General features: G+C 38.8%; 1 protein-coding gene across 1 annotated transcript in view; it reads right to left on the bottom strand.

Moving 5' to 3' along the window:
• Positions 1 to 22,671, bottom strand: part of LOC127583895 (cation channel sperm-associated protein 2-like) — a 35,499-nt gene that overhangs the window by 11,294 nt on the left and 1,534 nt on the right. The window contains exons 2-6 of the mRNA XM_052040285.1: positions 11,593 to 11,774; positions 8,758 to 8,931; positions 6,086 to 6,154; positions 5,275 to 5,393; positions 2,626 to 2,787 (exon numbers count right to left, since the gene is read on the bottom strand). Coding sequence (XP_051896245.1) covers positions 2,626 to 2,787; positions 5,275 to 5,393; positions 6,086 to 6,154; positions 8,758 to 8,931; positions 11,593 to 11,764 — 696 coding nt within the window. The 5' untranslated portion in view covers positions 11,765 to 11,774. The remainder of the gene's footprint in view (positions 1 to 2,625; positions 2,788 to 5,274; positions 5,394 to 6,085; positions 6,155 to 8,757; positions 8,932 to 11,592; positions 11,775 to 22,671) is intronic.

Genomic DNA, 22,671 nt, shown 5'->3' with positions numbered 1-22,671 from the left:
TCCCACACTGACTATTGGGAAGTAGGTCGGTACCTTTAAGTACACCTACCCTGGCAGTCGAAGTGAAGCAGCATAAGGCAGCCTTGGAGGTGAGGGAAATGATGGGGGGGTGGGGGGGGGGGGTGGTTTGTCATGTGCTTTTAATCTCTGTGACCACACTCCTTTCACCAGTTCCCTCTGCAATTCCCAACATTGATAAAGTCACTTCTGCAAAGCACCCATACTATTACAAGGTACAGGCACATAAACCTGCAGAGATTGCGGCATGTATGTGTACCCTGATTATAACCATTAAGCACCATGAGATCCAGCAGTGTACAGAGCAGCATAAAACCAATCAGGCGGATAAAGAGAGCAAGACCTTGGTGTTGCAGATCAGGATATCTTAATTCACATCTGCTTGACAACTTGTTCTGAGTGACTCATGAGGTGGTCACAGGCTTCCATCTGTTGCAGGAAGAACTCCAGTTGCAGAGGAATGCCCGGATCACTCTGCCTTTGACAGTGAAGGTCTTAGTGGCCCTCAATTTCTTTGTCTTCAGCCCATACCAGGGAGCTGCAGCAGATAACAGCTGCACGTCACGGTTTGCAGCCTGCTATTGTTTTCAGAATGTTGAGGTGTGTCTCTAGAGAGGAGGGGATTTAATTGCTCCTTGGATAGAGATCAAGATAGTGAGCTGTACCATGGGTCAGGGAATAGACTGTATACTGGAAGAACTTTACTCTGTGAATGTGCAAATAGATTGTAGACAGGGTCAGTACACTAATCATTGTGAATACCTATCAGTTTTCATCTGGAGACCATCCCTTCATAATTTTCATTTAAATCCTCTAGAGCATAACTCACCTGCTACCTTGACTCCTGGAAGAATACTTTTCCTCTCTAACCAGACTGCAGACCACTTATGCCTGAAAACTCTTCATATTCATATACCCTAGTAACTTATCTTACACAGATTGGGATATCTGAGTTCATGGCTCCAGTTATCAGTGAGTACCGTAGTGCCACCTTTTCGAATATCTTGTCACTTAGCATCTGGGTCTGGTCAGGTGGGAGTTCTTGGCTATCTGGGGGGAAGGGGAAAGTAGGGGTGCATGGTCACGCCATCTTCAATTTGAAACCAGGAGTGTGGGACAAGGAGGAAGTGGAATGCCAGTTAGGCAGGAAGTATTAACAAAGTGTCATCTTCAATTATGTCTATGCAAACACTGGACATGAATTCAGTGCCATTCTTTCCAATAACTACTAGTGTTGTTTCCTCTAGGCAGCTGAGTGATGGACTGGGCATTGGTCAATACCAGCCTGTTGTTGTTGGAAGTCATTGTGTGCAAGGAAGAAGGAAATGTATCAAGGAGTGTGTTGTAATGTGTCAATGTGATGTGCCTACTATGGTTGACCAGCTGGCAGTGTGGTTACGTTGTGTGATTTGGGTATAGTGGGACAAATGAATGTTAGGTAAGACTTTTGATAGAAACTTACGTTTACTGCAGTTATTATAGATGTTATATGAGTGGTAGACTTATATAGCAGAGCTTACTGCTGGTGCAATAGATAAACTTCCTCCGGAATAGACTCCAGGTCCTGGCCAAGACATTCCTACAGTTTATTTTGTTAGCCATCTCCTGCCAATAGCATGTCATTGTAAATCTGTAGGACTTCCTGGGCCCCAGTACATAAAGGATCTTTCTCAGTCTCTTCTCTTTCCAGAGCTACATCCAAAAGCCATGCTGCTCCTCTTGTTTCTCTCTGGGTTCTTGCACCGGCCCAGAATCTGCGGACTATCTTGCAGCAGCGATTGGAATCATTCAGGACCTCCCCTTTGAGAGGTCCACTATGTTTCAACCAGCACCGGATAGTTACAACTCTCTTGCACCGGCCCAGAATCTGCAGACTATCTTGCAGCAGCGATTGGAATCATTCAGGACCTCCCCTTTGAGAGGTCCACTATGTTTCAACCAGCACCGGATAGTTACAACTCTTAAAATAATGCACATACATGTGTTAATTTAATGAACAATGGGGTTGACACTTGCTAGATGGTTCAATCCTTATAATAAGTCGCAAGTGTGACCTGCATTAGATCGAACAGATTTCAACGAGAAATTCAGTGAAGATATTAAATGACTGTGCAAGCTTCCAAAGGTCCTGCTCCCATTTCTTAAATACTTATGCAATTTGAAGTTCTATCTTCTGTCCTTATATTTCATTTCCCATTAAAAATTCCCATGATGGGACTGGCCTTGGGGGTAAACATTCCATGCTACTGGTACACATCACTGCTGACAGCGATATTGTAATGGATCCTGGGATAAAGATGTTTTATATAAGCAATTCCCATTGTAATAGTGCTCATTGAAATCTGTCATGGAAATACTACTAGAGTATAAGCATAGTGTCATGGTATGTGTGTGAATTTCATATTTAACAATCATCTCCAAAAATAAATCATTAACTATACTGTTTATTATTATATGGTGAGTTCACACCTGTGTCACCATTGGGCTTAATCACATAACTACTTTGAATTCCTTTGTTGAGAGAGTTTTACACAGTCACTCAACTTATTTCAATGAAATCATTCAGAATCATTGCTGACAAAATAGAGGCAATTGATATAATTTTACCTTTAATGCTTTTGTCATAGCCAACAAAAGTAGTCGCACTTGATGAAATCTTCTCATTCTTTTCAAAGAACGTAAAACTCTGAAGATTCGAATAACTTTTAAAAAATCAAGATCAATGCCAGTTTGGAGATGAATTCTCTTGACCACCTCTGGAATGATAGACTGATTACATAAGAGAATCAGAAAATTATGAACATGATAAATATGGTGAATTTTTTCAATCCACTTAGCTTTTGATGAGCAAACTTCTATTAACATAATTTCTGCTTATGACAAAGCCTGCACAATACTTCACAGGTAGAAAGCTTTGATCTCCAAATCCCAAGTGCCATTCTTTCCCAACCTTTGATGGTCCTTCCAACAAACCCACAAAAGGATCAATCCATCTGGCTCTAGTGTCCTAATTCCTCTCATCTCAAACTTTTTCCAATTCTAACTTCTTTCTCACATGCAAGTTTCCAAGGAGAGCCTTGACTTCTGTTCCATTTACAACCTGTGGGTTGCCATTAAAGTAGAAACAACAATTAACTGAGTGAAAAGAATTTTCTTCAGACTGGTTTATTAAAGCCATTAGTTTTAATAAACATAAAATAGAAATAACTAAAATGGGGTGAAATTGAAAAAATAGAATTAAAGTTAACATTCAAAGTAAAAAGCTTAGAGAAGACAAAATGAACAGAAAAGGAAATGGTTTGAGACCATCCGTGTGAATTACTTTGTCTCAGCAAAGGTGTTTGAACACTCAGATGTGTCTAGTCAAGTAGTGTGCTCGCATTGTAAATATATAATTCAATGGAACCATTTGTCAGACTCAAAATATTGAAGTAAATGATGTCATTGTAGCTATTGAAATTGTAATGAATCACATGTTACTACCTTTGTTTTTAAAAAAACTTGACATACTTTGAGAGTGTCTCCAAGAGAATGCCTGTTTTATACCTTTATATCTACCTGCTTCAGTGTCTCCTGTGACAATTCACAGTCACAACAAAGAGTGCAGCTTGAGGAGGACTAAATTCTAAGAAATGGGGGTTCAACCTTTCTGTTTCTTTCTCCACAAATACTACCTGACCTGCTGAGTATTTAGAGCTTTTTCAATTTTTATTGCAAAAACATTGTGGTCAGCTGAAAATTGGAATGCATTCAAATGTATAATCTTGAGCATATGTGATAATTACTTTTTTAAAACAAATAAACTCAAGGTAATCAAGTGTGACACCGAATATAACTGGAATACAGAAGAAATATAGAAATTCCATCAGAATAATAGGGGAAGGGACACACTGAGATGAATATGGAAAAATGAAGGAACTTGTTAAAGAATGATCAGAGCGCAACAATTGGTAATTGGCTTATTATTGTCATATGTACTGAGATAAAGTGAAAAACATGCCATCCATACAGATAATTCCAAACATAAGTACATTGCGGTAGCACAAAGGGAAAAGCAATAACAGATTGCAGAATATAGTGCTGAGTTACAGTTACAGAGAAAGTACAGTGCAGGTAGAAAAATAAGATGCAAGGGCCGTGGCGAGGTAGATTGAGAGCTGAAGAGTTCACCTTTATCATATCACAGCTCTCAACAAGGAACTTAAACGCAAAGCAGGAATGGCTGAACTGCAGGAAAAATCATACGATGTGAGAAACATAAGATATGAACAGAATGAAGTATGAACACACAATAGTAAACACTCTGAAAAATTGCTTCTTCCAAATTGTTGTGAAATATGATTTGAGAAACATGCCCTTTCCAAATGGAGAAAACCTAAACAAAACTAATGACTTTGCTTAAATGAGATTAAGTCCTAAGCAAAATTCAAATGCAAAGTTAAAAGTTACAAATCAGCTCCAGGTTTGCTTTGTCCCAGAATGTTGGAAGAGACAGGGTAAAAGATTGTTAAGGAACCAATAATCATTGTGCAAGGATATCTGGATAGCAAGGTAACAATAAGTTGTAAACTAATTCAAAAAGGGGAACAAAAGAGAGATCAGGCAACTACAGTCACAATTGTGCAAAAGCAAAGTCCTACAGATGTGGTTATCTTAATGAATGTCAGGAAACACTGTAAACACTCAATAGTTGGGCAGCATCAGTGGAACAAGAAGCAAAGTTAACCTTTCAGGCTGATGAGCTTTCATTATAAGTGAAATGATTAGAGATGCACAATTTTTAAGATGCTGAGAAAGGGAGGAATAGGTGAAAGGATCATCTGGAATGAATTAATTAAAATCCACCAATCCATCCATCTATTTTCCTATTCTCTCTCTCTCTCTCTCCATCAGTCTAATTACTTGTATTTATCCATCTACATTTATATCAGAGTCTCTGGATCTGAAATGATAATGATGCTTATACTGTAATTAGTACAGAAAGTGCAGAAGGCACTGACACTGTCTAAGGAATCACAGCACCAGTTGATTATAACCAATGCACTGACAGGCATTAAGACTGGAAAGATACTCAGTAGGACTCTATTTTCCAAGGACATCACAAATATCTGAAATAAATTAAGCCTCTATTTAACTGAAGGAGGAAGGCAACAGAAATAATTAAAATACAGCCCCCTAAATTATATAACATGTTTTTCTTACAATAATTAGCACTGTCAAGTCAAAGACATTCCAACCGATGCTCCAAAATTTTACAAAATCGTGAAGCCACCTAAGTATAATTTCACTCATCAGTACTGAGAGGATGCACCAGTCGATGATCACCAACATGTTCATTATGATAGTGAACTTCATTCCAGGTTTGTGAGAGACATCTGAGGAAGTAGCACAAACATACCTTTGTAGTTGTAACTTAATTAAAGCAAACAATGTACACCTAACTCAAAAATGCTATCATCATTTTTCATTTATTTCACTGTACAGATACTCAGTGTGTTTATAAAACGTTTCATAAATTTGTCTTTTTGCCACATGTGATTTCAAAGCTGGTATTTTTAAATCTTTGCAGCTCTTGGCACCTTTGTGACTAGTTGATAGATAAAACATCAAATTAGTATGTCCTGAAATTGTATAAAATTAACTAAAGGATATTCTTCAAGATAGCATGAGGAGAAATAGAATTTCTACCAGCAGAAAATCTCGGCAGCATGCCATACAGAGCCTGTCTATGAGGGGTAGAGGAGGTATCACAACAGTGATGAACTCCTTTTCACTTTCACACAGTCACAAATGAATATAACCAAATTATAGAAATTTTACTAGTCCCGAAAACTGTTAATGTGAACTTCAGCGTTAGTACGTTCACTATAGTATATAAATGTAAGCAGTGGCTTCTCTGTACATGGAATGAATTTCAAATTATGTAGATTGGCATAATTTTTGTATATGTTACCATTTAGAAAGTACATAATTATATCTAGAAACTAATGGCTCAGTGAGCTGTTTTGTTATTTGTGTTACAGATTTTTAGGAAACAACGAAGGAGAGAAAAGTTGCTTTGTCTTACCTACTAACACGCCGAATACAATAGTATTGATGATAATGAGGTACAGAATAAGATTTTTGAAAAATGAACCTATTTGAATCCGATCAGGAAAATGTACATGGTATTATTCCCAATCAATGAATTATTCGAAGTATCAAAATCATATTTAAGGAAATATCTACATAATGATGTTGACAATGTAATATCTTACTATCTCATCTTTTAGTGGTTGAATTAACATTAGCCCAGCATTTCACCTTTCACCCTGCAGTATTATATTTTTCAATATCATTTAATGATTTTTGTTCAAGCAAACATTCAAAGGTACTAGACTACTCTGAAGGAAAACATTAAAGTGGTCCTGTGTGGGGAGCCATCAACAATTTTATCTGAATCTCCTGCAGGAATATTCTTTTGTGCACATGATCAAGCAGATGAAACATTCTTTGCAAATGTTGTGGCCCCCATTGTGATGCTAATGAAAGTGGGAGATCAGGCTAGATAGAGACTGGATTAGAAGGGGAGTAGAGAGGATTGAAAATGGAGCTAACAGCTCAAAAAAGATGACAGTCAGTTTTGGGCATGCAGTTTTGTAGCTCATGATACCAAATGTGCTTCACAGAAATGTGATCACATTTGGATGGGATGTGGGGGGATGGGAGTAGATGGTGCATTGGGAGAGTCTTCTTTCCCATCAAGTCTGGACAGGGATGGCAGAATAAGTAAATATTTTAAACAGATCGGAAATAAATTTGCTGGTTTATAAAAGCTTACCAAGATCAAACTGCTCATTGTTGAGCTTTTTATTTAGCAATCTCACTTTACCATGTAAACTGATAGCTTATCAAATATAAGCTTGACGCATTATCAAAGAGGAAACATGCACAGAATTCTTACAGCTGTTCATTGACTGGCAGCTAAGCTTATACAACCACGTTTCATCATGCTGTATGCTATGTTCGAGGATTTGTCAAAATGACAATTTTCTAAGCTATGTTCCTCTTCTCAATCTCTAGATGTGTACTAACTAATTTTGGCTGTGCTCAGAAGAGTAATCGAATCTTAAGAGTTATACAGTACAGAAACGGGCCCTTTGGTCCAATTTGTCCATGCCAAACAAGGTGCCTTCCTGAGTTGCTCCCATTTGCTGTGTTTGGCCCATTTCCCTCTAACCATCTCCTATCCATAAACCTGTCTAAATGTTTTTTCAACATTGTAATTGTACCCACCTCTAGAGCTTCTAGTGGCAGCTCGTTCTATATACCAAGCACCTTCCGTGTGAAAAAGTTTCTCCTCATGTCCCTTTTAAGTCTTCCCCTGGTTTTAGACCCCTAACCTGGGAATCTGTATCCTCTGGTTTTAGACCCCTAACCTGGGAAAATGATTGTGACCATCCAACTTATCTACACCCCTCATGATTTTATATTTCTCTATAAGTCTGAGTCCTCTGGTTTTAGATCCCTACCTCTACCACTTTCCCACCACCCTCTCTGTGAAAGACTTGCCTCTCATGTCCCCTTTAAATCCTTCCCGTCTTACCGTAAGCCTATGCCCTCGAGCTTAAAAATATTCAGATACTTATTTATTCGTCACATGTTCATTGAAACACACAGTGAAATGCATCTTCTTGCATTACTGAGAATGTGCTGGGGGCAGCCCACAAGTGTTGCCACTCTTCTGGCGCCAATATAGCATGCCCACAGCTCCTAACCTGTACGTCTTTGGAATGTGGGAGGAAACTGGAGCACCCGGAGGAAACCCACATGGGGAGAACATACAAACTCCTCACAGACAGCGACGGGAATTGAACCCGGCTCGCTGGCGCTGTAATAGTGTTACACTAAGACTGTGACCATCCACCTTATCTATGCTCCTCGTGATTTCATATATCGCTATAAGATCACCACTCAGCCTCCTAAGCTCCAGGAGAAAATGAGAAGTCCCAGCCTATCCAGCTTCTCCTTAAAACTCAAGCCCTCCAGTCCCAATATCATCTTCATGGATCTTTTCCGCACCCTTCCTGATTAATGATGTCCTTCCTATAGCTGGGTGACCAGAACTGCTCAGAATACTCCAAGTCTGGTCTCACCAATGACTTGTACATTTGCAACATGACATCCCGACTCCTGTACTCAATGCACTAACTGATGAAGGCAAGTGTGCCAAAACCCTTCTTCACTACCCTGTCTACCTGTGTCGCCACTTTCAGGAACTAGCTACCTGTACCCCAAGGTCCCTTTGTTCTACAACACTCTCCAGGGCCCTACCATGTGTAAGTCCTGCCGTGGTTTAACTTACCAAAATGCAATACCTCGTACTTGTCCATGTTAAATCCCATCTGCCATTTGTTAGCCCACTTCCCACGTTCATGACAAGAACTATGTCTCATAATATCCAGCAATACTGCTAATCCTGGCAGAGTTCGAATCTCCAAAGACTGTAAGTTCAGGACCCACTCCAAAGACATTAACACTAAGGTGATGCACTTTGACACTGCAATGTCTGAGATCATGCCTTAAATAAAACATTAAGTTCTTTTCTTCCCTCTCAGTGGACCTTCAGTGATTAAGTCTGATGAAGAGGTAGGCCCTCGATACCATAGACCCACTGTCTAGATCATGTGAGAAAGTATTACGTTCCAATTTTGTTAAAGAATTTTAAATTCAATATGTTATAGGTTTGATAAAGGATACTTTCTAAGATCCACTGTGCCCACATATTGAGTGGTGGGTATTTGACATAGCGATTCTGAAGACAATTTCTCTCTCTGTGATTTGAGGAGATATTTACATTTCGAACTGGATTAAAATCAAAACGCACCAATTGCAGCGAATCTTCAATCATCAACTTGGTCAACATCTTTGGGTCTTTGAAATAATGAAAATCCATTATTACAAGCATTTTCATCAAATGCATTACTTTCTACAATGTTTACATATTTTACAACAAATGCCTTCTATCATTTTAATATGTATAATTGTTAATTATAAAGTCAAATTTAAAATCACCAGCAGGATTCCAAACTAACATTCCTATGCCCCCTTGTACCCTCATGCACTCAGCATCAGTTCGAGCTTCGCATATATCTTATAGCTTCCACACATTCCTATCACTTCTCAGTTTATTACATCTTCTCCCCTTCCCCCACCCACCACCTTTAAGGGGAGAAGATGTAATAAACTGAGAGGTGATAGCTACCCTCCCCCACCCACCACCTTCCCCCTCTCACCTGGACTCACCTATTCCCTGCCTGCATGTACTTCTTCCCCTCCCCCCATCTTTTGTTCTGGCTTCTGCCCTCCTCCTTTCCAGTCCTGATGAAGGGTCTTGGCCTGAAACATCGACTGTTTATTTCCCTCCATGCATGCTGCCTGACCTGCTGAGTTCCCCCAGCACTTTTTGTGTATTGCTCCAGATTCCAGCATCTGCAGAATTTCTTGTGTGTCTGTAATTAACAAGCCTTAATTTCCCCTCTCAAGTGGCACCAACACTACCTGTTTACCTTGGTCTCCACCCTATCACAGATATTCCCTTTGTTCTCTTCACTCCTCCCTCTTCTCCTCAATTTTAACATACTTATTTTCTAACACTTCCTGGTTCTGATGAAAGATTATCAATCTGAAATGTTAGCTCTGTTTCTCTCTCCACAGATGTTGCCTGACCTGAATATTGCTAGTAATTTCTGGTTTTATTTCAGATTTACAGCAACTACATTATTTTGCTTTTAAAAATTACTTTCAATTGCATGAATGTATTTAATTGTTTCTGAATATTTTTTAGTATTTTAGTATTTTATTTTGGTCACATAATTTTTGAAAATATTGTTTATTGTGTGAATATTTCTAATGGTGTTTGAATATTTCTGAAAAGTATAAGAAATTTACCTATGCTTGGCCAAGATCAGGGAAAACGTTATTAAATCACATCTCACAGCAACTGCACTGCCAGCCTCACAGATTGCACCACATAACTTTACCTATTAAGTTGCACTAGGGAGTAAGGTGAAGTGGATACCTTTAGAAACCTGAAGGCATAGGCATGATGGACCAATGGTCTCCATCTCTTCAGTTATATTCATTGATTCTAAGATAAGGCAGCTCTAATCAGCAGGTGTTAAAAATACTGTACTAGTAACATGACACAAACAAAGTGCTGTCAGAGCATATCAGTTTGGGGCTGAGTATTTAGCACAGCATCTAACATAAAGGTGTTACTGGGAGGAGTTATATAATGCTGCAGGAATTAAGTGAGTAGAGTGAGAACCTTGTATCTATGTGAACATATCTTAATGGTGCTATGGTATAATAAGACTTCTTCAATCAGTCAGAGGATCAATCAAGTCTGATTGCACAATTTTCATTCACTCTGGCTCTGCATTCATAACCAAATTATCTTCTTCATATAACAGCAAGATGATTGGGTGATGACAAGAATATGTCTTAAGGTTTAAGCCAGCAGCTGAGTGAACCTGAAGATGGCGTGGCAATTAATTCACTTGACACAGCAATGGATGCTAAGCAGACCTTCTTTGATACAAGTACTACCTCTGTAAAGCTACCAGAACATTTTAAATATTTTTAAGTATTTTTAACATCAATATTTTTAGGTAATAGTCTGTTTTGAAATTGAGATTCTAGTTATAAACCATTCAAAACTTTGCCCTCTTATCAATGGAACATCAAATTTTTTCTTGGTAATTTGTATGATACTAATGTTGCTTCATTTTCTTGAAGATTGTTTAAACCTTCTGTCTCTTCTGCTGCCAGAACAGATGAACTATTTTGCCTTTGGATCATAGCTATGCAGTTCCATTAGTTGGTAAAGTGATTTCATTTTCAAGAGAGTATATCATAATTGCAAAATGAATTCACTCATTGTATATAAATTATGGTTCATATAATCATTATGCTATCCAAGACTGGCCTGAAGCTATAATGTGGTAAAGTTCAACTCACTAAATTTGAAGTCAACTCCCAGATAAGTATTTATGTCCTGAAAAATAGTTTGCTGCTAAAACTAAGGTGCATACAATTTCTAGTGTCAGAATATCAAAGATCAGAAAGATAGTGTCTTTCTCTTTCATTTACCAATGTAACATAATGCTTCCACCTCATGTGTAAACATATGTATCTTGCACTTTGTCCACACGGACTCTAGTCCAGGTGAAGAGACAACACCCTTTAAATTAATTTTCCAATTTTACTGTGTTTTGTCCACAGCATAACTTCTTAGCCACACCATGACCACTTTGATCACTTTGCACTAAAATTGACTTTTTTTGTCCTAATCGTATTCTTTCTTGTAAAAAAAAATGTGTAATTTAGGTTTTTCTTCTGAATGCTGCTTATATATGTTATGTGCCTGTGATGCTGCTGCAAGTAAGTTTTTCATTGCACCTGTGCACACATGTACTTGTACATATGACAGTAAACTCAACTTTGACTTTTGACTTTGACTGATTTTTTTTCTTTCATTATTATTTGAATAACCAAAGTCAATTTTGTCAATTTAATGTTTCATAAAAGTACCTTTGATATCATTCATATTATATTTTGGATCATTGATAATTAATCCTTGAAAATGATCCAATAAATTAAAATCCTGAATGAGCTTTGATCGGATAGCTTCTGCCCGAGGGTTGTCCTTTGAATATATCTGGGAAACTCCTTTACTTTCCAAAATAGATTTTGATGCATCCATTTTTCAGAATCTATTGAACAGAGAGAAAAAAAAGTGTATATAGTTCAATCATTCTGCAAATGTTCAATCTACAATCATCTCTAGATCTACAAACTATAAGGATGACTTTGTTTTCCAATCCTGACCACTTGCAGGTTACCAATTTGAATTATTCCACTACTGGCTGCTGTGTCTGCAGTTGCACAATCCCTAAGCTCTGGAATTCCATAATAAACCTCTTTACCAAGAAAGGAGACATACTGGAGGGCTCGACTACCGAGGCAATTTGGGTGGAACTGAGGAATAAAAGAGAGATGACCATGTTAATGGGACTATATTATAGACCTCCCAATAGTCAGTGGGATTTAGAGGAGCAAATTTGTAGAGAGATATCAAACAGTTGCAGGAAATATAAAGTTATGATAGTAGGTGATTTTACCTTTCCACATATTGACTGGGGCTCCCATACTGTAAAAGGACTGGACGGGATCGAGTTTGTCAAACGTGTTCAGGAAAGTTTCCTTAATCGATATGTAGAGGTCCCAACTAGAGAGAATGAGATACTAGATCTCCTCTTAGGGAACGAGACAGGGCAGGTGACAGAATTGAGTATAGGGGAACATTTTGAATCTAGTGATCATAATTCCATTAGTTTCAAGATAATTATGGAAGAGGATAGGACTGGTCCTAGGGTTAAGATTCTAAACTGGAGAAAGGCTAACTTTGATGGCATCAGAAGGGATCTGGCAGCGTGGATTGGGATAGGTTGTTTTCCGGCAAAGAGATGCTTGGTACGTGGGAGGCCTTCAAGAGTGAAATGTTGAGAGTATAGAAATTGTATGTTCCTGTTAGGATAAAAGGCAAGGCTAAGAGGTTTAGGGAACCCTGGTTATCAAAGGATATTGAGGCCCTAGTAAAAAAAAGGAGGTGCATATCAAGTATAGGCAGTTAGGATCAAATGAGGCACTTGAGGAGTATAAGAAATGCAAGAGAACACTTAAGAGAGAAACCAAGAGAGCTAAAAAAAGACATGAGGGTGCTTTGGCAGACAAGGTGAAAGGGTTTCTATAGCTATATTAAGAGTAAAAGGATAGCAAGGGACAAAATTGGTCCTCTTGAAGATCAACGTGGTCATCTATGCGTGGAGCTAAAAGAGGTGGAGGAGATTTTAAATGGATTTATTGCATCTGTGTTTACTCGGGAGACAAGACACAGAGTCTACAGAACTGAGGAAAAAGAGTAGTGAGGTCACGGATCATATCCTGATTATGGAAGAGGAGGTGCTTGCTGTCTTGAGGCAAATTAGGGTGGATAAATCCCCTTGGGCCTTGTGGAAGGCTCGTACAGAAATTGCCCTGTCTAGTCCCATCTACCTGCACCCAGATCATAGCCCTCCATACCTATCCAAACGTCTCTTAAATGTTACAATTGAACCCACGTCTCTTAAACGTTACAATTGAAGGGGCCCTAGCAGAGATACTTAAAACGGCCTTAGCCATGGGTGAGGTGCCAGAGGACTGGAGGATAGCTAATGTTGTTCCATTGTTTAAGAAAGGCTTTAAGAATAAGCCAGGAAATTATAGGCCGGTGAGCCTGACGTCAGTTGTGGGTAAATTATTGGAAGGTATTCTGAGGGACAGGATATGTATGTATTTGGATAGACAGGTCCTGATTAGGGATAGTCAACATGGCTTTGTGCATGGCAGGTCATGTCTAACCAATCGAATAGGGTTTTTCAAGGAGGTTCCCAGGAAGTTTGATGGAGGGAAGGCAGTGGATATTGTCTACGTGGACTTTAGCAAGGCCTTTGCAAAGTAGCACATGGGAGGCTGATCCAGAAGGTTAAGTAGCTTGGCATTCAGGATGAAGTAGTCAACTGGATTCAACGTTGGCTTAGCGGGAGAAGCCAGAGAGTGGTAGTAGATGGTTGTCTCTCTGATTGGAGGCCTGTGACTAGAGGTGCCACAGGGATCAGTGCTGGGTCGATTGTAGTTTATCATCTACACACGGTTTATCGTCAGGCACTGTAGTGTAGCGGTTAGCGTAATGCTTTACAGCGCCAGTGACCCAGGTTCAATTCCGGCCACTGTCTGTAAGGAGTTTGTACGTTCTCCCCATGTCTGTGTGGGTTTCCTCCAGGTGCTCTGGTTTCCTCCCACATTCCAAAGACGTACAGGTTAGGAAGTTGTGGGCATGCTATGTTGGCGCCAGGAGCGTGGCAACACTTGCGGGCTGCCCCCAAAACACTACACAAAAAGATGCATTTCACTGTGTGTTTCGATGTACATGTGACTAATAACGTTATCTTATCTATATTAATGATTTAGATGATAATGTGGTAAACTGGATCAGCAAATTTGCAGATGACACCAAGATTGGGGGCGTAGTGGACAGTGAGGAAGGCTATCAAAGTTTGCAAAGTGATCTGTACCTGGCGGGAAAATGGGCTGAAAAATGGCAGATGGAATTTAATGCAGACAAGTGTCGGTGATGCACTTTGGGAGCACAAACCGGGGTAAGACTTGCACAGTGAATGGTAGGGCACTGAGGTGTGCAGTAGAACAAAGGGACCTGGGAATACACATCCATTATTTCTTGAAAGCAGCATCACAGGTAGACAGGGTCGAAAGAGAGCTTTTGGCACATTGGCCTTCATAAATCCAGGCACTGAGTACAGGAGTTGGGATGTATGTTGAAGTTGTATAAAATATTGGTGAGGCCAAATTTAGAGTATTGTATGCAGTTCTGGTCACCTACTTACAGGAAAGATATCAATAAGCTTGAAAAAGTACAAAGAAAATTTACATTGATACTGCCGGGACTTGAGGACCTGAGTTACAGGGATAGGTTGAATAGGTTAGGACTTTATTCCCTGGAGCGCAGGAGAGTGAGGGGAGATCTTATAGAAGTATACAAACTTATGAGGGGCATAGATAGGGTGAATGCATGCAGGATTTTTCCCCTCAGGTTGGGTGAGACTAGAACTAGAGGTCATAGGTTTAGGGTGAATGGTGAAATATTTAAGGGAAATCTGTGGGGGAACTACTGCACTCAGAGGGTTGTGCGAGTGTGGAATGAGCTGCCAGCGGAAGTGGTGGATGTGGGTTCAATTGTAACATTTAAGAGACATTTGGATAGGTATGAAGGGCTATGGTCCGGGTGCAGGTAGATGGGACTAGGCAGAAAACCAGGCCAGCATGGACTCGATGGGCTGAAGGGCCTGTTTCTGTGCTGTAGTACTCTATGACTCTAAAGACTTGGAGTTATAAAAATACTTGCCGATCTATTTCAGATGTCCCAAAATACTTCATAATCAGTGAAGAACTCTTAAAGTGTAGTTACTGATGTAGTGTTGGAAATGTGGCACCCAACTTGCACAATGCAAACTCTAAGAAATGGAAACGTGATTATACTTCCCCATCTATTTTAGGATTGCACTTAATTCTTAAAAGTATTGGTCAGCATAACTTCCCTGCTCTTCAAAACGCTGCCATAGTACTTTATACATCTGAAAGAGCTTCAGTTTAATATCACATCTAAAAGATAGCATCTCCAACAGTGCACCACACGCTGGGTACTGCTTTGGAGCATCATCCTGGAGTTTTGTGCCCAAGTCTGTGGCTGAGAACTTGAGCTCACAATCTTGAAACTCAGAAGTGAAAATGCTGCACACTGATCCGCAGGTTATACTCTTTCTTTGCCACTATTTGTATATCCCTTGACAGGGTAGATGTGGGGCTGATGTTTTACCTGGCTGGGTTGTTCAGAACCAAGAGTCACAGTCTCAAAATAAAGGGTCAGCCATTCAGGACAGAGATCTGAAGAAACTTGTTCATGGAAGGGATGGTAAATCTTATGAATTCATTATCAAGAAAGGCTGTGGAAGCTCAGATGCAGAAATATATTGAAGGCAGAGACCAATATATTTTTATATGTTAAGGGAATCATGGGAGATGGGGATAGTGCAGGAAAAAGTGGTGCGTAGATCAAGATCAGTTGCGATCTTTTTGGATAGCAGAGAAGGTACAAGGGCTAAATGGCCTGCTGTGGCTTCTATTTCTTCTGTTTAGGACAGTGCTCATTAGTGAAATGTCTAGAATAAGTTAACCCTTCTTCTTAAGCAGTCCTCAGGATAGAAGAATGCATGCTTCCACTTGGGTTATGTGGGTTCTGAGATAGTGAGGGCCACGCAGGAACTTCAGACCCTTCCACAAATTTGACAGGAGGTGGCTGAGGGGGTGGACAGGTGGGTAGTTTGTGAGGTGATATGTTCCTTCTGCTGGATACAGAGGGTTTCTGTCTGCTCCTGATTCAAGGTCTTCAGATTCTCAATATTCTTCTGATTGTTCTGTCAATGTAATGAACTAGGCTAATAGAAAGAATTTGGCAGATACTGACTCTTTTGCTGAAACAAGGGATCAAATAACACAAACCTAGCTGATATCTTAGAAACTGCAACTTCATGGCCAATTTTTGACTATTTATTTGATTCATCATCTGTGAAACAATGTGTGTAATTGTGAATTTCATCAGAAATTAGTAAGGTAAACAGAACTGATCATTATGCATCAGATGCACAATTAGTGGATGAGATTGCACAGTGGAGGACTTCTCAGTTCTTTTCCCCCCACAGATCCCTGCTCAACCTGCTGAGTTCCTCCAGCATATTTGGTATTGGTATTGGTTTATTATTGTCACTTGTACTGAGGTACGGTGAAAAGCTTGTCTTACAAACCGATCGTACAGGTTAATTCATTACATAGTGCAGCTACATTGAGTTAGTACAAAGTGCATTGATGTAGTACAGGTAAAAACAGTAACAGTACGAAGTGTCACAGCTACAGAGAAGGTGCAGTGCAATAAGGTGCAAGGTCACAACAAGGTAGATCGTGAGGTCATAGTCCATCTCATTGTATAAAGGAACCATTCAATAGTCTTATCACAGTGAGGTAGAAGCTGTCTTTAAGTCTGGTGGTATGTGCCCTCAGGCACCTGTATCTTCTACCTGATGGAAGAGGAGGGAGATTGCAGTCTGTTTGTTAGAAAGTCAAGGATCTAGTTACAGAGGGAGTTGTTAAGTCCTAGGTCTCGGAGTTTGGTGACAAGCTTACTTGGGATTATTGTATTGAAGGCAGAGCTGTAGTCAATAAACAATAGTCTAATGTAGGTGTCTTTACTGTCCAGATGCTCCAGAGCTGAGTGTAGGGCCAGGGAGATGGCATCTGCTATAGACCTGTTTTGGCAATGGGCGAACTGCAATGGGTCCAGGTTGTCTGGTAGGCTAGAGTTGACACGAGCCATGACCAACCTCTCAAAGCACTTCATGATGGTGTTTGTTACTTAAAGATGAACAAAACTGTTTATTGTCCAATAATGTAAAGGATTTCCCTTCCTGTTAAACTCGTTAGAAAAGTGTAAATACTAACAAAATGACAGTAATATCCTGCCTGTAATATATAAAGTTACATATGGAAATAAATAACAACACAAGAGGATGTCACATGAATTCCTTACGAGAAGTCAGCCAAAAAATCCACAGTATATATGGTTGGTACTGTATATCTGTTGGAAAGAAACAAAAGCAAAAAATCTATGTAAAGAAAGAATTTGTCATTATGGAAGTATTTGAAGGCCAATTAATTATCTTGAAGTGCATTTGCTGTCATTGTGTGGGCAATGGTTATTTCTGCTTGGCAGAGACTCACAAGTGGTAAACCAGATGCAGTAATGGTTCATTCATTTCTGGTACTATTGTTTAAGAAAGGAATATTCCCATCAAGAGAATTCATCAACCTTCATTAAACAATGAGGAAATCACCTAAGGTTGTTCAAAGAATCTTCTTAGTACGCTTTTTTAAGTAGGTCTATTAAATTTCACATCAAAAATGTGCAATGCAATGAAGTCCAGTGTTCTTTTGATTTTCATAGTCTTGTTAACATGGAATGTTAATTGTTACCTGTATCCCCTTCATACATTTATTTTCTAAGGAGTAGCTCCTTATTTGTCATATCAGAATGCACCTCCTCACAATTATCTATATGGAAATTAATTTGCCATTTACACCCTATTTTCAAAAGTGAAAGCAAATGAAGTGGAAAATCCACCTCCTTAAAGGAGAGTTTGTCACTTAGCCTACAATAAAGTTATCACTTTGATGTAAATGCCTCCCTTTTGATATGAGAATCTGGAACATGGAAATATTCACTTCAGCAAAGTACCCAATTAAATACATGAACCTGCCAAAAAGAAGCTGTCACAATGTCATAAGCAATTAAGTTTATCATTATAGTTTAAATATTTGAGAATGTACACATCATTTACCTTTGTTGATTAACATTCCAAATTATAATGACAAGTGGTCTGGATTCTATTGTTGCCAGGTAATACTGGGAAATACACATTATCTGCATATTCATTATAAATTTTAAAACCCACTTTTTGAACAATTGAGATAGGTGAGGAAAGAATGAACTTGGGTATAATATCTCCTGTAATCCAATATCTTAATACAACTCACAATCAAGACTCCTGTAACCAATAGCCACTTGGAGTGAAAACTGCAAAATATCACTGCTCATGAACCATGAATCTAACAAATTATCAAATAATTGACTTTTGTTAAGAAAGGGAGAAGAATATGCCTCACAGCATTAGAGACCTAGTAGGTTAATTGGTCACTGTAAATTGCCCCTAATATATGTGACTGGTAGAATCTAGGGGAGTTGACGAGAATGTGGGGAGAATTAAAAATAGGATGAATGTAGGATTATTGTAAATGGGTGTAAATTGATGGTTGGTGTGGACCCGGTAGTCTAAAAGGCCTGTTTCTGTGCCATATCTCTCTATGATGCTATGAATTTCCTCTGTCCCTCAGGAAATTAAAAATATTTTCTTGCCTTTCATTATTACAATCTATTGTTACTGATTTATCACGTATTTTTCATGAGGTTCGATTTTTCTGACTTTTGGGTAATAGCAAATTTCTTTTTTCGTCTTACCTGATTGCTAAGGTCCTGACAAGAGAAGCAGAATTTTTATTATGTCTCTAAAATATCATACTGTTGGTGTATTGTATACATGTAAGACAAACATATTTTCAAATGATTCATATCAAAAGATGATCTCTGGCCATGGTGACTTCACTATATTATGACGTCACAAAGGAACAGTACTTAGAATGGTATTTAGAACTCCAAAATGAGGACCATAAGATATTTCACAAACAATTCATTAGGACCAATTTAAATTTCTTATCAGAGCAATTGACCCTACTTGGCCATTTTCTCACTACCATTCTGATCTCTACAGAAACACACACATACTTCTGACCCTATTTATATTGTGTTCATTAATTAGCTGTTATTGTACTCATAACTTAATCTAAGTCCTTCACTATTTTATCTGACTTTCTTCCTTTTTTCTCAAAACCATTGATTCAACTTTTATGCCAGTTTAGTTTTCGAGTAAGTTATAGCTGTGCTTGCAGAATAAAAGGCTGACTTTTTGATAGAACACAATGAAACAAATTACAGAGCCACCAAAGAATGCATTGATATCAAACAACTGATCACCTTTCTAAATGCACGGTTTGTTCAACCATGTAATTTAGCCTTATCAAGCTGCTGAACACATCTTCTGTTCTATTTGGCAAACATATTGTCTAAATAAAGTTAAGGCTTCATTTCTGTATAGTGACAGAGGGTGAATAGAGTCCTGCATTCTTAAGTGGCATATCTCTCCTCTCACTTCTCTGCTTTCAGTATAAGCTTCTTCCTTAGCTGTTTGCCAAAATTTTCAGATAACAGGACTCAGCACAAGAATGCAACTGAAAAGGTAAGGTGTGGTTGTCAACGTTATGATCATAAACTTGTAATTAGAAGAGAGCAGAAAGGTTTATGGACATGGAGGTAAAGGAATGATTGCAGAAATATTAACTCCAGAGGCCTTCACACTTCCACATATGATATAGTTGCATTTCATTTTCTCTTCATCCAATGGGTAGATTATGCAGCATATACATGTAGCACAATCCAACACTTTGGGCACTGAACTGTTCAAAGGTCTGTCTAACTGTGAGCGCACCAAAGCACACATTAAATCCTCAGCAGGAAGTTGAAGGGGAAGCACATATTGTATTGGGTGGGAAGTTCAAGGGTGATGTCAGTGGGAGGTTTTTCACCCAGAGAGTGGTTGGTGCATGGAATGCGCTGCCTGGGGTGGTGGTGGAGGCTGATACATTGGACAAGTTCAAGAGATTGTTAGATAAGCATATGGAGGAATTTAAGTTAGAGCGATATGTGGGAGGAAGGGGTTAGATAGTCATAGGTGTGGTTTGAAGGGCGGCACAACATGGTGGGCCGAAGGGCCTGTATTGTGCCGTATTGTTCTATGGTTCTATGGTTGTTCTATTGCAAGAGGTGTAGCATGAAGAAGGTCTATTCAGGGCCTTCTTTTAATTGATTATTTCAGGATTGGAAATTCATAAAGCCTTCTTACAATTTTACTTTGATAGCTCTGTTTCAGTATATCTTGGGTTCATTCAAAAAAATGATCAGGCAGGTTGTACAGATTGGAGCCACCAATGGAGGGCTCTCTACCTTCATTGGAAACACATTTAGCTGATTTGGAGACAAAATGGAGAATATGCCCTCTTCAGGAGCTGTTCCTGCAAACTTCCCATTGCTTGTTTATCTGCATGATAAATGCAATGATTGGGGAAAACCCAGGGAGTCATTGCATTTATCATGCAGATAAAAAGGAATGGGAGGTCTGCAGGAACAGCTCCTGGAGAGGGCATACTGGGGCCTGAAGGACCTTCAGATCCAATCTATTGAAGCTTATGTGGACAAACATGACAGGACAGTTTGTGGCTACTATTACACAGGAATTTATCTCAGTGCACTGGTCTGCTATGAAGGAATGCTACAAGTTGAATCAGATTTTCAATCAAATTGACACTGGAGCTTCCATGCGACCCTATTCAAATTACTATCAATGTGATCTCAACAAGAAAACCCAGGTAGTCATTGTAACTTTACCAGGAAGCAAGTTTCGGCCATTTTCTGATCTTTATCTTTTACTGAGCCAATTCCAATCTTACAGATGCACACTGACATCCATATATATCCTCCATCTAGCATGCAAATGACTTCAGAGCATATGATCAAATGTTAGAAGTCACTAACCTTTAGAGGAAATAGAAACATTAAACTCTGTACTCAACATGTGTGGAGAGAGCAGTTATGGACAGAGAAACAGGGATAATGTTTCAGATTGATAACATTTCATCAACCTGAATTGTTGATTGTTGCTCTCTCCACAGATGTTCCATACCTGCTGTGCATCTATGGTATTTCCTGTTTTAATGTCAGACCTCAAGCATCCTCAGTTCTTCGCTTTGCAACTTTCAGTGTTGTGTCTGGAAAGTAATTACTGAACAAAAAATTATACTCACTTAACCTTTATATGCCCCCTGTTATGGGAAGAAATGATGCAGATATTTTTGTTACGGATGTAATAAAATCAAGGATTTATGTGGCAAGGGTTTCGGGCATGGGTAGAAATAACAGTTTTGCTTTGGAAATGTGAGGCATTTAAGTTAAGGTTTGGTTATAAAGACACTTCATGTTCATTTACACCACCTGAGCCAATTATTTAACAAACAATTTCTTGGACCTTTTTGCTTTTTGTTATCTTTCTCTTTACCCTTGTTATTGCACTAATAAAGTGTGAAAATTGTACAGGACACAAGAAGGCAGCAATAATCTTGTTGATCTGGGCTAAATTGTGCTGTAGCACACACAGTAATCTATTAAATAGTTAGTGATGTAGATAGACAGGAAACAGAACATATATGTTTTCTGTTCGTAGTAAAATGTATGGATTGTATTACTACATCTGCTGTTTATAAACCTTTTCTCCCAGCAGCTGAATTGAAGCCACTTTGACTTTTCAAATAATATTGATAAGGTGACTATTTTAAAAATTAAAGACACTTTTTGGAGATAACAGGCAAACACCTAAATTCACAATCTACTGATTAGTTTAGTTTTTAAGACGTGAGTGACCTCTTATTTTCCAGTCGTATAGCATCAGGAACAGGTATAAATATGATTCTATATTTATGGACACATATGCACTGCAATTAGAATGAATCCACAATGTGGTAGAGGTAGTACATTGTTTTCTGTTAATGATTAAAGAGAAACTGATGAAATTACTGAATCCAGCAAATGATGCTTCAGTGACCCACATGATACAATGGTGCATTGAGATGAGATTTGACATATATCTGCCATGGTTTCGTGCAGCAAAAGTTTAACACAGCTGTGCCTTCACAGTCAATAACAGAACTGTCTCTGTTTTGTAATTGACTTGCAAATCTGTCTATAAAACTTTGCAGAGTTTAATTTGGTCTGCTTAAGGAATCTTAGTCAACCATCAAATGATTGCATAGTCCAAGCAAATACGTTTTACACATTGTAGCATTTGTGTCTGAGATGCGCAGGCTGGCACACCTGAGCCGCTATTCTCCACTTCCTTTTCCTATAAGTGGAAATAAAGCTCTTGAGGGCTAATTCTTAATCATTACAATTAGCAAACTAACAGTTTTTAATTTTGATCAAGTTTGGCTAAGCAATGGAGTCAAGATGAATGCAATTAGATTACGTTGACTAATTTTTCAAACAAAACCAAAGTGTCTCAAGTCACTTCAGAGCACAGTAAACAAAATTAGACATCAACCTATTTCACAACAGATAGTCAAAAACTTGGGTCTCCTTACCTAAGAAAGGATGTACTTGCCATAGAGATAGTGCAGTAAAGATTCACTGGACTGGTTACAGGAATGGTAGGTTTGCCATATGAGGAAGATTGAGTAGACAGGGATTGTATTTTCTTAAGTTTAGAATGAAAGGAGATTGTATCC

Source organism: Pristis pectinata, chromosome 28 (assembly GCF_009764475.1).
Source record: "Pristis pectinata isolate sPriPec2 chromosome 28, sPriPec2.1.pri, whole genome shotgun sequence".
In the NCBI taxonomy this organism is placed as follows: domain Eukaryota; kingdom Metazoa; phylum Chordata; class Chondrichthyes; order Rhinopristiformes; family Pristidae; genus Pristis; species Pristis pectinata.
Note: the sequence above shows the minus strand (reverse complement) of the source record. Positions and strands in the feature narration are given on the sequence as shown.